Genomic DNA, 12,366 nt, shown 5'->3' on the forward strand with positions numbered 1-12,366 from the left:
GGGAAAAGCAGGTTACTTAAATGCGAAGCAGAGGAGTGTGGGGGCATTACCCTGCCCCGCGTCCTGGCCAAATGTAGAGAAATGTAAGGCCCACTCGCACCTAAAAGCAAAAACTTTGAAGATTGGCCCATAATATGCGCGCCAAGTGCCATATGGTCTGGGTAGGTCCCACCCCACAGCTCCTCAGATCTCATTTCTTACCTGGCATCAACTCTACTTTCCTCTTTTCGCCCAATTTGAGCGTGTTGTCTTCCCCTCTCCCGCAGCGCGTGACAGCTAGGCCTACACTCCCTCTACAAATACACTCTGTTCCCCTCATTCTCTCTCTATAGTCTGTGTTTCTCTAGCTTGGAGGACACACTCACTCTCTCGGACTCCGCTTTGACAAGCTCTGCGTCCTCTCCCCCCTCTTCTTGTTGTTTTGCTTTGCTTTAGCTGGGGGGCCTACCTCTGCATTTGCAGAAAACCCAACTGGGGCTATTATTAAACCTTCGCAAGCCAGCAAAACCCATTACTCTGGTCATTAGAGATCCCATCTGGGATTCGTTTTGGTTTCTTCAGTCCGGGCGCTCTTATATTTAGGGTTTCAGATGGCAGAGAGTTTGGACGACGGCGAGTTTTGGCTTCCTGCGCAGTTTCTCACTGACAAAGACATACTCATGGACAAGGGTAATATCAACAATAGCAGGAACAAAGGTGGGATTACCACAGGGATTGGTTTCAGCTCCTATGGGTACGATTTGTTTGGGCCTTCTTCGGATCTGAGTTCCCCAGTTGAGTCGGTGAATGGTTCGACTGAGACAGAGAGTGACGAGGAGGATTACCTTGCTGGGTTGACTCGCCAAATTGCGCACGCAGCTCTCCAGGATGAGTTTGTGAAGGTCGACCATAGTTTCGTCTATGAAAACAAAAAGACATGGGGTATGTGGTCGAGAGGCCGTTTTGTTTTCCAGAGTGACTGTGTTTTCCTGAATTACTGATTTATTGGTTCTCTGTTTTCTACAGACATGGGGTATGGTTGGTTCTCCACAATCAACGCTTTGTGCAGTTGGGGGTGGCTGCGGTTGCAAGCAGGGCTCGAGCCGTGGAAGCCCAATCAGTCCTTCTCAGGTATCTTCGCCCCCTGCTACCTGGGATTTGCTGTATGCCGCTGCAGGGGAGGTGGCTAAGATCAGAATCAATGACGAAGAGTATGGATACCAACAGAGCCGAGGACTGTTGGCCCCCCCGAGAAAACCTAGTCCAATCTCTGTCCCTGTGAAGAACGCTAACACAGACGCTGGATTCTACTCCAACCATTCGGTTTCTCACCAGCAGTTTCAAGCGACTCAAGTAAGTCGATGTATTACCATCTGTGGTATTATTGAAGATTTGAAAAAAAAAAAGAAGTGATGAAGCAACTCATCATTCGTTGTCTCGATTTCACTAAATATTTTCGGATTCTGTTTTAATGTTCAGTTTCAGCAACTCAAACAGCAACAAATGATGAAGCAGCGGCAGCAGGCCGTCTGGGGAGGACAACAGCAGAAGGGAACTGGCCTCTACCAACCCCAGCAAGTGATCCAGAACAGAGGAAAAAGTAATGAGTTTGGAATCAACAGAAGCAATCGTCCGTTAGGTTTGTCTCTCTCTGCTTGGCCACCTCTTCAAGCTCAGCAGCAGCAGCAACAGCCACAGCAAGGTGGTTCGGGCATGAGAGTTGTGTTTCTAGGGACGCATGGGTCTAGAAAGGAATGTGCTGGTACTGGCGTGTTCTTGCCTCGTCGAGTGGGCAATCCTCCCGAAATGCGCAAGAAGTCTGGTTGGTTACCTTTAATCGAAGTTTTGGGCTACGTTTGAATTTGGTGTTGTGTCCCTCGTTAAGATTTTCATTCATTTATTCCCAAAGTCCTGTTCAATGAATTCCCCAGTTCCAAGTCTGTTTTGGCATGATGACTGTGGGAATGTATTTATTTCCTTCTTTGTTCAATTTTTGTATCTTTTACCCTTTGCCCCGCCCGAAAATATTCTGGTATTGATTTCTGTTGTGCTTTCTAGGATTTATCAGATTTGGATAAAGACTGTTCTGAGGGCTTTGGGTTTCTGTGTTTGTACAGGATGTTCAACTGCTCTTCTACCAGCTAGAGTGGTGCAGGCACTGAACTTGAAGTTGGACGACGACGTTGGTTCTCAAACTCAGCTTCACCCTCGTTTTAATGGCAGTTTTGCTCCTGACGTTGGTGAGATTTAACACTGATTAACTCCATGCTTGTATTTTTTTTTAATTATTATAGTTTGAAATGGGCAAGCGTTTTGCAATTGTTTTTTTTTTCTTTTCTGACATTTTCCTACATTTTTTTGGGTGATTGGTTTTACAGATGCCGCAGTGAAGCTTCGAAGTAGTTATGGATTTGCGTGCGAGCAGAGGCGTGCGTTTCGTGCCCAGCCTGTCATGAACCACGAGATCCGGTTGCCTCAAGAATGGACCTATTAACGCCTGTTAACTAAACTTCAGTCTCTGGTTCCTAACTAATTGTGTTTGATTTTTGGGTTTCTTAAAATGGAAGTGGTGAAGGGATTGAAGTTTAGATGAAAGGAATGAAAGTTGTATTAGGCAGTAGTAGGAAATTAGTATGAAGAAGAAATAGTTTAAGAAGTAAAGAGACAAGGGAGAAAATGAAAGAGATATTTTTTGGGTTAGGCTTAGATGAAAATAAAAGTGGAATGTTTCAGGAAAGAGACGAAGATGCAGACACAGCAGCTTTTGTTCATTTCGTTCGCTCGGGCAACAAGAAAGCCGTGGATGGGAGCCTTCCGGTTTTGTTTTCCTTCTTTTGCTGGGGTTTTTATTTTGTGGGTAATAAGTCGGAGTTTGGAAATAGCGATGGTTTTTTAAATATTTAAGTGGGTGTGATCAGCGGGGGGAAGTTTACAGAACCCTCTCCAATTTGTTGCGATGCTTATTACTACAGTAGTAGTTAGTTTGTTGTTTGTAGAAATATGTTCCAGTCGCCCCACCCACCATGGCCGGAAGCAAATAATTAAATGAATGAAATGATTTGCTATTTCTGTCTATTTCTCATGGCTCTTATTTCTCTTTTATTTGCCTTTTATTTATGATGTCTACCTCGAGAATATGCTCTTTTTAAAAAAAAGTAAAAAATTGTTACTTTTATTCGGTTTATATTATAAAGCAATACATATTTTGAAGGTAGCGGTGCGTTCTTGAGCAGTGTGTTGTGGGCCTGTGGCCAGTTCAATGTTTGTATGATTTCAATGAATATAAATATGATAAAAAAAAGTTTTGTGAGTGACTTCTATTTTGACTGGAAGGAAGATGCCGTAGCACAAGTCATTCACCCGAGGGAAAGCGGCTATATTTGTCTTTAGGTCTCGTCTTCCCATGATTTGCGTCGCTCCTTTCGATAGTTGTTAGTTTTATGTTATTGTATGTGTTATAAAATTATAAATGTAAAGTGAAAAAGTATATACATATTCGGCAGTGATTGATTTCTTGGGCGGGAAGCAACGTGCGGGGGATGGTTGGAAGTGAGCTGTCACATTGGGGCCCGGTGGTGCATAGTATCTCTTGCCTTTATACGTGTCTCTCATTAAGCGTACCGTGTTTTTTGTGAGCTCTATTATTCATTGCTGAGATTTATTTGCTTGTTGAAAATAGGAAAAAAAAAAAAATCTTGAAACAATTCTATTGAGTCGGAGGGTTCATTGCATGAAGGGGAATCTGAAGCGAAAGCACATGGTGTGCACTACCTTTACTTAATGGATAAATGGAAGGTGCAGTAGAGGGCGGTTGGAGATGCCAAAATGAGGTGTGGCGGGTGATGTGTCGGTACTCAGAACTGAGTGGTGGCGGTTTTATGTGCCTCGCATGTTATGGGGTGTGTCTTTTTTGACTGGGTCCTCCATTTGCTCTTCTACTCCCATCACCATTTGTCCTGGTACCTTTCCATTCTGATTCTTTCCAATGTCGTGGCCCACTCCTTTTCCTGATGTGGATGTGCAGCACGAATTATTTTATTTTATTTTATTAGTGGTTACCCTTTGATTGTAGCAAGGACTGTGTTATCTCTGTGAATAGGCTTAGGTTGGATCCTTTAACTTAACTTCGAAGCTCCGTTAGTCATGTTCACGTCCGTTGCAACGGTGGGCCTCAACCTAAGGTCGGATGCCGATGGTAGTTAAAGTTAAAACAAAATATAATGAAATGACAGTGAAAGGAAACGTCATCCTCCTTTCTATAATTCTGTACTAGTGCTAAACCTAGTGCAAGGGAGAGGTGAATCAGAGTCTCTTCTTGTATGATTATTCTAATTATATATAAAATTCTTCTATTTTTAATTTTCATTGATTTATAATTTTATTAATTACAATTATCATTTGGTATACATAAGAAATCCATGTCTCATAATTCTAAAGACTATTTGTGTGCCTCTCAATTCTAAAGACCCTCTTTTCCATTTGCTTTTTAATTTTCGTTGGATTCTATATTAAAATTAAACAACATTATTGTAACCTAATATCTATATGATGTCTCCTTTATTGTACGTTTGTTAGTGAGAAACAAAACCCGGTATAAAAATTTGACCCTCATAAAATTGTATTAACTTCACAGATTATAATATATCAAGAGTTTAACTAAGTGAGTCCCTTCTATCATATCTTAATCATATAAAGAATCCAATTACATAGGATATAGTGTGAAAATAGATACATTAATTCGGGGAATCTAGCATATCTTCGTGATGATGTATGGCCTGCCCAGAGTCCAAAATTTTCAAGAAAAATGTACTGCAACGAATTAATTGACCTTTCAAAATGCGAGACTTTGGCAGATAGTGCATTCCTTGTGCCACCTGTTGAAACGGGAGTGGATTTCATCCCCATATTCAACGGTTGCTCAACAAATCAAGCAGCAGCCGTGTTTTAGAATCTTAAAACAGAAAGAGTGATAATGACTTATTACTTGTAGTTGTAAGTTGTAAGTGACTAGGTGAGAGAGTGAGGTTGATATATTCTCCATAGGAGAAATGGCTGGGAGTGTGGGAGATACGTGGTGTGGACCATTAAATAATGCGACTCCAACAGAAGCGTACGACCCTGCTGCTTGGCGTGGAACATGGGTCTTGCGTCTCAACCCCACAACGTGAGTCTCACGTAAACGACTTAATTGCGCTTCTTTAATTATTGTACATGGATCATGAGATGTCCATCTTTCTTCCTACTTCTTGTTCCGTGACCGTAATATTCCATTCATTTCAAAATGAAGATTGAATAAAGAAATAAACTGACAGCTCAATCAATCAATCAAACGGGGTTTATTTGTTGGCTTGTAAGTTGTAAGTCTATTTGAATCGGAGTCCATTAGCCCACATTTCTTGGTCCGAATTCAACAATTTATCGAGTTTTTACCAAAAATAAACCATTTTTTTTAAATTCATTCCAAAATAATGCCCATTGAGTGCACTCTTCCACATATCTACCTTATAAAATAAGATAAAATGATTAAAATCGTAATCATTAACTACCATTTTAAGTTTAAAGTCAATACTCACGATAACAACAAATTATTATATATTAAAATAAAAATATTATAAAATTTAAATTTAAATTAATTTATATAAATATGATATTATATATCATCATTATTAAGTGTATAAAAAATAATTAATTTATATTATTTGTTTTAAATAAAATATAATTTATTATATTTAAATATAATAAACTAATTATGATTTATATTAGATATAATGTCAATTGTTTTGATAAAATTAAACAAAAATATTTTTATATTAAATTTTAAAAACCAATTATTTATTTCATATATTATTTTTTAAAATAATCATATAAGTTTATGAATCACTTACATATTTTTAATAAATATAAAATAAAAATAATATAACATATTTATTTTTTAAAAATAAAGTTAAATATTTCAAATTATTTTATACACGTAAAAACATTCAAGTAAAAACCAATTTATTTTTTAAAAACTTAAATAAAATAATATATATATATATATATATATATATATATATATATATATATATATATATATATATATATATATATAACTTAAGTCAAAACCATAATTAGTGACTATGACTTTAAAATCAAATTTAAAATTATAGTGACTAATTACAGTTTTAAGTTTAAAGTTAAGTTATAATTGATGACTAAATTTTTGACTGTTTTAAAAAAAATTTAACATTGTAATTATCAACTACAATTTTATTACGTGGATACTTATGTGATAGCGACGCATTAGATTGAATATTATTTTGGAATCGAGTTTAGTTTGTGGAAACATTTTTTAAAGTGGATCATTTTTGAGATAAATAGTTTAAAAATGAATATAAATGGGCCAGATTCCAGCCCATTGATCGTCCTAGATGCACATCGTGAATGATGGCCCAGTAATGGCTATCCTAACACTAGTAGTCACAGTAAGCATTTAATTACTTCTACTTGACGAATGCTTTCCCAAGTTTTATTGGAACGTTTTGCGGATAAAAAAACAACCCTTGCGAAACATTATTAAATTCTAAAATTTCTTTAATATTAACGGACAATAGTTCAAGTGTTGGGCCTAAAGGCCATGAACCCACAGAAAGTAGAGATCCATCAGGGGTCCAAAACTTGGGCCTATCGTGGCCTATTACTGGGGATTTGATATCTTGCCGACATACCACTGAATTATTAAGAGTTAGCATGGAACCAACGGTCGTAAACTCATAATCCCCACCTTTCTTTTATTTCTCCTTTAGAAAATCGGGAAAGAAATAGAAACCGTTGCATCAATTGACTTTTCAGGGAATATCAACGGCCGGCTTCGAATTTCAGGTGATTGTCGTTTCGTTTAAAGATTTTCTTTAAAAGTTATTTTATTGCATTTCTTGGGGGTCAAACGGACCTCTAGGGTTCTTTTTGTTTCATCTAACTAGTAACTTTGCTATACGCTGATGTGCTAGAACCCAATGGCGTCCATCTTTTATTAGATTTCGCTTTGAAATTCTTGAGATTGTAGTCTCTTTCCCCGAGAATTCTACATTGTTCTTTCGATTTTCCGGCAAAATGACCGTACACGAAGATGCAGAACAGGAGCCTGTACCGCAGAAGAAGAAACCACTATCTGAGGCAGAGAAGAGGTGAGGTTTATTTCGTTCTTGAATTTAAATTGATTTTAGATTCCTCTCACTACATTGAAGGAAGGGAAAAGGATAGTTGAATATTTTTGTTTATACATAGGAAAAAGAAAATTGTGCCTGGAAGTTTGATGAAAGCAGTGATAAGGCCTGGAGGGGGCGACTCAACACCTTCAGATGGCGATCAGGTTAGTTATGTTAACTTCCGTTATCTCCTTCTCATTCTTTATTTGATCAGTCTTTCAAACAACTGCATCACAATTTGATTTTACTTTACAACCATTTCATTGGAAACTTGCAATTATCCTGATTCTTGGTAATCTAAGGGAACAATGACTTCAGCCTTCTTTCAGTGTTACCTCATCAATTGAAATAGATATTTATTTTCTTGTTTAAACCATAGATTCCTTTAAATTTTTTTTTTGAAATTTAAACCTCTTTTGATGAAATGGTTGTGCCCCTTCTTTTTGGCTTCAAACAAACAAATTTTGATGTGAAATTGTTCCTGCTGTTGTATTTTTCTTTTTGTAGGTTATATATCATTGTACGGTTCGTACACTGGATGGTGTTGTTGTGGAATCTACCAGATCAGAATGTGGAGGTGAGTTAGCTCTTCCAAGATATGAGAGTTTCTCCAACCATTCCTCTCCTCCAAAACCTACCTAATATATATATATATATATATATATATATATATTTTTTTTTTCATTTATCAATAAGCCATACATCTAGTATTCTGGAACTGCTCATGTGACTTTATCGAGCCCATTCATGGATTCCTATTTTAAGCAGTATGGGAACGTTATTTAAACAATGTTCTTGAAAAAGTATTTTCAAATTACTTTTAAGGAAGTTGAAATTTATATGTTTTCTTGCTTTATTGATTTGGTGGAAATTAGAAGTTAAAGAAGGTCCACTAAACTGCATTTTATCCTTTAAAAAATTTCTATGAGAATTACATTTGGGTTTATATTACCCTTTAGTATATAGTAACTGAATTGGAAAGCATTTAATTTACATCACAGGCAAGGGTACCCCCATTAGACATGTTTTGGGTAAAAGCAAGATGATATTGGGATTGCTTGAAGGAATTCCCACAATGTTGAAGGGTGAAGTGGCAATGGTATTTTCTCTTAAGTTTCCTGAGTTATTTATAGGCTTTCCTTTGAAACTTATTTGAGTTCAATTCATTAAAATAACTGAAGTTTTAATGGAGAGTATTATTAGATCCCTCGGTTGGATGAACATTGTTGAAAGTGTTATCTAGGCAAAACCTTGTTTCATTGTTTCATTGCTCTTGGCTGGCAATGGTAACGGAGGAATAGCCTTGGCATGTTAAAGCCCTTGGCCAAACTCTGAAGTGTAAAATTTGATCTGGTATTAAATGAATATCGTATATTGATTTTTAGTTTTCAAGCTTAATATTATATTATTTGTGGTGTTTGTTCAGGAAAGGACCATTGCCAGAGCTGTTTAGATTTTTTTCTGCAGTCATTTAGTACATCTCTTTGGACTTTTTCTTGCTTGAAAGCAATTAAATTGAGGATTTGATTTGGTTGTACCTTTTTTCTCTCTAAATAATTTTATGAAGGAAGAGAATGTGATGATAACATAAACTTTGATTCTACAAGGATGAGAAGTCTTCCTCTCTAAGTGTCACTCTTTTTCTTTTTATTTTTTCTCCTGTTTTTTTGGGAAAGGACTTTGTTTTCCTAAATTTTGTTTTTTCTAGGGTACAAGACTTGACTATTTGATAAAAACATGACATGGTGTAATCTAATATAAAAATAGATTCAGCTTCTTTTTTCCCCTGGAGAAAAATATCTGTGACTGCCTCGTATGAGTTTTTTGTTCAATCATTGCCATAAGCTTCAAACTATTAGATTTATTCTGTTTACCTGTTGTAGCTGCACTAAATATTTATATAAATTACATTATAAAAGATGAGTTGAAGTACGGTAGATGTTTTACGCTATACAGAGTATAATATTGCAATCCCAGGGTCACCTTGATGGGGATCATATGAGTGTGTCTTTATTCTCTGGCTAAGTATAATTTAATATTAGTAGGTTTGGCAAAGTCTTTTCTCCACAGAAGAAATTTTTGATAAATTCCTATCATGTAATATCTACTAAGATGTTGTTTGGGTCGACTGTTTGGAAGCCAAAAGCTCTTTGTTTAAACCCCAATAAAGCTCTTGAATGTGTTTGGATAAGTTTATTAAAAGATCTTAATTTAAAAAAAAAGCTTAACAAAGAAGCAAGAAAAGCATTGCTTTTTAGTGAAGACATTTTTTTAGCTATGCATGAAGTTGTTTCATGTTTAATCAAATCCAAATTACCCTACTAAAATTGGATTTAGCTTCTGCTTGAGCTTTGTGAAGGAAAAAAGCAAGAAGTTATTCTAGATGAGGCCTAAATGTCCTATTAACAAGTGAATTTAGAAGTAAATTGAAGATCAAACAATTACCAGGGAATAAGAGGGGACATTTGTTGCTGGTGAGAAACTACAAGCAAGTGTCCCTTTTAAGTTGGTTTCCCAATCTGAGAATGAAGAACTGATTTATTTGCTAACAGGGGAGCTTCGATACTAGAGGAGTTTAGAGGGAAGGCGTCATTACCTCCTTAAGTTGTTTTACACTGAGACTCTGATATAAGATTCTAGCCGCCTGAGAACGGCTCCTTCTAAGATGCTTTGACACATGGGTCTGGCCAAGAGCTTTAACATCTTTCACAAACATGGAGTTTTGAGGGCATCTTTCACAATTATACGTTTTTTCAACTTGTTCTTTAGGAAAGTGGCTTTTGGATTGGAAATGTTCACATTGAAAAATTAAATTAAATGTTGCCTTTAGTTTCTGTTGATTTTTGTTGGTTCATGTTTTAATTTGTTTAATTATTTGCTTTTCACTTTTAAAATTTTTTTGTGATCTCTTTTGTTTCAGTTAAAGATGAAAGCAGCACTGCACTATGGTGAGGCTGATTGTCCTCTTATAGTTCCTGATAATTTTCCGAAGGATGATGAGCTTCATTTTGAGATTGAGATGTTGGACTTCTTTAAAGTCAAGGCAAGAAAGAGTTTCTATCTTTATCTAGACTTTGATATGATATCAAATTCCTCCCACTACATGATGACTTATGTTAAAATTCCTTGGCATGTTTTAAATTGTATCAACATGAGAAAAGTGTTTGCTAGAAAATTTGAAGGTTTTTTCTTGGTTGAAATTAAACAGCTCTGTTTATATCTCATTTTACACCTTACCCTGGTTGACTGTGAAGACCTTGAGTGTCCTGGGACAATGTGAAAATTATCTGCCCTCTTTTCAAGCTTTTTAATAGCATCTGAAAATCATCTTGTTATCAATTTGTTTTTAAAGATATGTTCTGCATCTAGTAACTGAGCTGTGAATATGATAGTCCACTTGTATTTGTAATATTTTGTGTAATTACTCTAAAATTATTTTCATGTTGCTTACCATGTTGTAGTGATTATTCATGAAAATGCTTGCAACTGTTCTTTAGTTCTAATCTTTTTTTTTGTTTGTACTGATTTTCAGGTCATCAGTGATGATTTGGGAGTGTTAAAGAAGGTACAAGAATCAATTATAACTTTTGGGGGGGTTGTCATTGGGGGGCGGGTTGGGGAGATGGGTGTTGTTGGTGTTGGATGGGAAAGGGCAAAGTTTAGCAAATGTGTGGGGCACAGTTGAGCAAAGATGTGTGGCGCTGAGGGTTGTGATTGGAGTAGAACATTCTTGCAAGTGGATTTTCTGTGCCTTGTAATAATGATTAATAACTTTGGAAGTGTGAAAAACTAATCTCAAGAATAAATAAAGTTAATAGAAAAAAGTGAAAGGCATGCCATGCAAGCATAATTTGTAGACAATCTTATGTGAACCTGTCTATAACCTTACGTACAAACTAGGAAGAAGTGATAAGGTGAAGATTTTTCTAAAATAGATGGTGGTATTTATACTGAATATCTTTAATATATCTTTGTTTCTATGGTATCACAATTGTTCCTCCATTTATCTGGATAGGTAATAAATGAAGGACAGGGTTGGGAATCACCAAGGGAACCTTATGAAGTAAAAGCATGGTAGAAACTTGTACTTTGCTACCATCTTTTGTTTTAGCGTTGGACTGAAGGTTTAAATGCTTAAAATTTTTGTAGCCCTTACATCATATATTGTTGGTTCTAGGATTTCTGCAAAGACTGGTGAGGGGAAAGAGATTCTATCACATACAAAAGGAGAACCGTATTTCTTTACTTTTGGAAAATCTGAGGTTGGTGACGTATTTTCTGCAACTTTCCTTTCCTCTTTCATCTGGTGCACGTAGGGTCCATTTGGGGGTAATTTGTATAAAAGTACTTTTAACCTGTAGCATTTATATCGGAAATACTTTTATGGAGAATCAATAAGGGCTTGTTTGGTAACTATTTTTTAAAATAGTTTTGAAAAAATAATTTTTAAGAAAAATTTTTGAAAATTGTTTTGTGATGTTTTGTAGAATAAAAATCTGTTTGGAAACCAGAAATGTTTTTAACCTGTTTTTAATATTTTTAAATATGTTTTAAAAATAATTTTTATGCCTACTGTTTTGTTTTTAATCATTCTACATGTTTGTATAATTATTTTTTAAAACAACCCTTAGAAGACAAGTGAACACAGTAGGAAACCATTAAATGATATTCTCTAAAAACACCATATTTTTTGTTCTTAAGAATAGAAAACAAAAAACATTTTTTGGTTGCTAAACGTGTTTTCCTGGTTTTTTGTTCTAGTTGTTCTAGAGAACAGAAAACTGTTCTTGAGAATAGTTGCCAAACAGGCCCTTAGTGTTTGGATATAAATTAAAATGTGTTTTGAAAATGTTTTTCGCAATGGGATACATGACAAAGCAGTAATTTTTGGAAGAAGCACCTAACAAGTTCTAGGTTGAAGATTACTTCAAGTGCTTTTATAGATTTTTAAAAGTGGTTTTAAAATTTAATTGAAAGCCTTATTTTTGTAAAAATAAAAAATAAAAATGCTTCCAAGCATTAATAAGCTCTTGTAACCCTCCAAGAATCCCTCCCTATGGACTCCTAGTCTGTTCCATCCTCTAATATGTTGGGTTCTTCTGATAAGTGCAGATTGCATTGAAAAGTCCATCCTTGTTTCCTTGTTTTTATTTGTGACTTGCCCTATAATTAATTGAGCTTGACGGATTGCAGCTATATC

At 35.7% G+C, this 12,366-nt stretch overlaps 2 protein-coding genes across 3 annotated transcripts in view; both read left to right on the forward strand.

Moving 5' to 3' along the window:
- Nucleotides 1–328: 328 nt before the first annotated feature.
- LOC117920496 lies at nt 329–3,054 on the forward strand. Its single transcript, XM_034838066.1, has 5 exons — nt 329–916; nt 1,008–1,332; nt 1,459–1,801; nt 2,097–2,219; nt 2,358–3,054. Exons 1-5 carry the CDS (start codon nt 591–593, stop codon nt 2,471–2,473), a joined length of 1,233 nt encoding a protein of 410 aa, XP_034693957.1. The 5' UTR covers nt 329–590; the 3' UTR covers nt 2,474–3,054.
- A 3,681-nt stretch (nt 3,055–6,735) lies between these two features.
- LOC117920319 (peptidyl-prolyl cis-trans isomerase PASTICCINO1) overlaps nt 6,736–12,366 on the forward strand; it is a 35,721-nt gene continuing 30,090 nt past the window's right edge. Inside the window, exons 1-9 of one of the 2 annotated variants that reach the window (XM_034837769.1) lie at nt 6,736–6,840; nt 6,969–7,145; nt 7,246–7,330; nt 7,674–7,743; nt 8,168–8,265; nt 10,087–10,209; nt 10,699–10,731; nt 11,182–11,240; nt 11,344–11,428. In XM_034837769.1, the coding sequence (XP_034693660.1) occupies nt 7,072–7,145; nt 7,246–7,330; nt 7,674–7,743; nt 8,168–8,265; nt 10,087–10,209; nt 10,699–10,731; nt 11,182–11,240; nt 11,344–11,428 (627 nt within the window). In that variant the 5' untranslated portion in view covers nt 6,736–6,840; nt 6,969–7,071. Of the gene's footprint in view, nt 6,841–6,885; nt 7,146–7,245; nt 7,331–7,673; nt 7,744–8,167; nt 8,266–10,086; nt 10,210–10,698; nt 10,732–11,181; nt 11,241–11,343; nt 11,429–12,366 lie in introns of those variants that run through there. The other variant, XM_034837768.1, reaches the window with a different exon arrangement.

This window comes from Vitis riparia, chromosome 8 (genome assembly GCF_004353265.1).
Source record: "Vitis riparia cultivar Riparia Gloire de Montpellier isolate 1030 chromosome 8, EGFV_Vit.rip_1.0, whole genome shotgun sequence".
NCBI lineage: Eukaryota > Viridiplantae > Streptophyta > Magnoliopsida > Vitales > Vitaceae > Vitis > Vitis riparia.

What these genes read in the sequence shown, in the direction of transcription:
- LOC117920496 (XM_034838066.1), top strand. Translation starts at nt 591, where the DNA reads ATGGCAGAGAGTTTGGACGACGGCGAGTTTTGGCTTCCTGCGCAGTTT. An exon ending in CGAAATGCGCAAGAAGTCTG is followed by an intron (nt 1,802 to 2,096) that starts GTTGGTTACCTT and finishes GTGTTTGTACAG; the next exon opens with GATGTTCAACTGCTCTTCTA. An exon ending in CAGTTTTGCTCCTGACGTTG is followed by an intron (nt 2,220 to 2,357) that starts GTGAGATTTAAC and finishes TTGGTTTTACAG; the next exon opens with ATGCCGCAGTGAAGCTTCGA.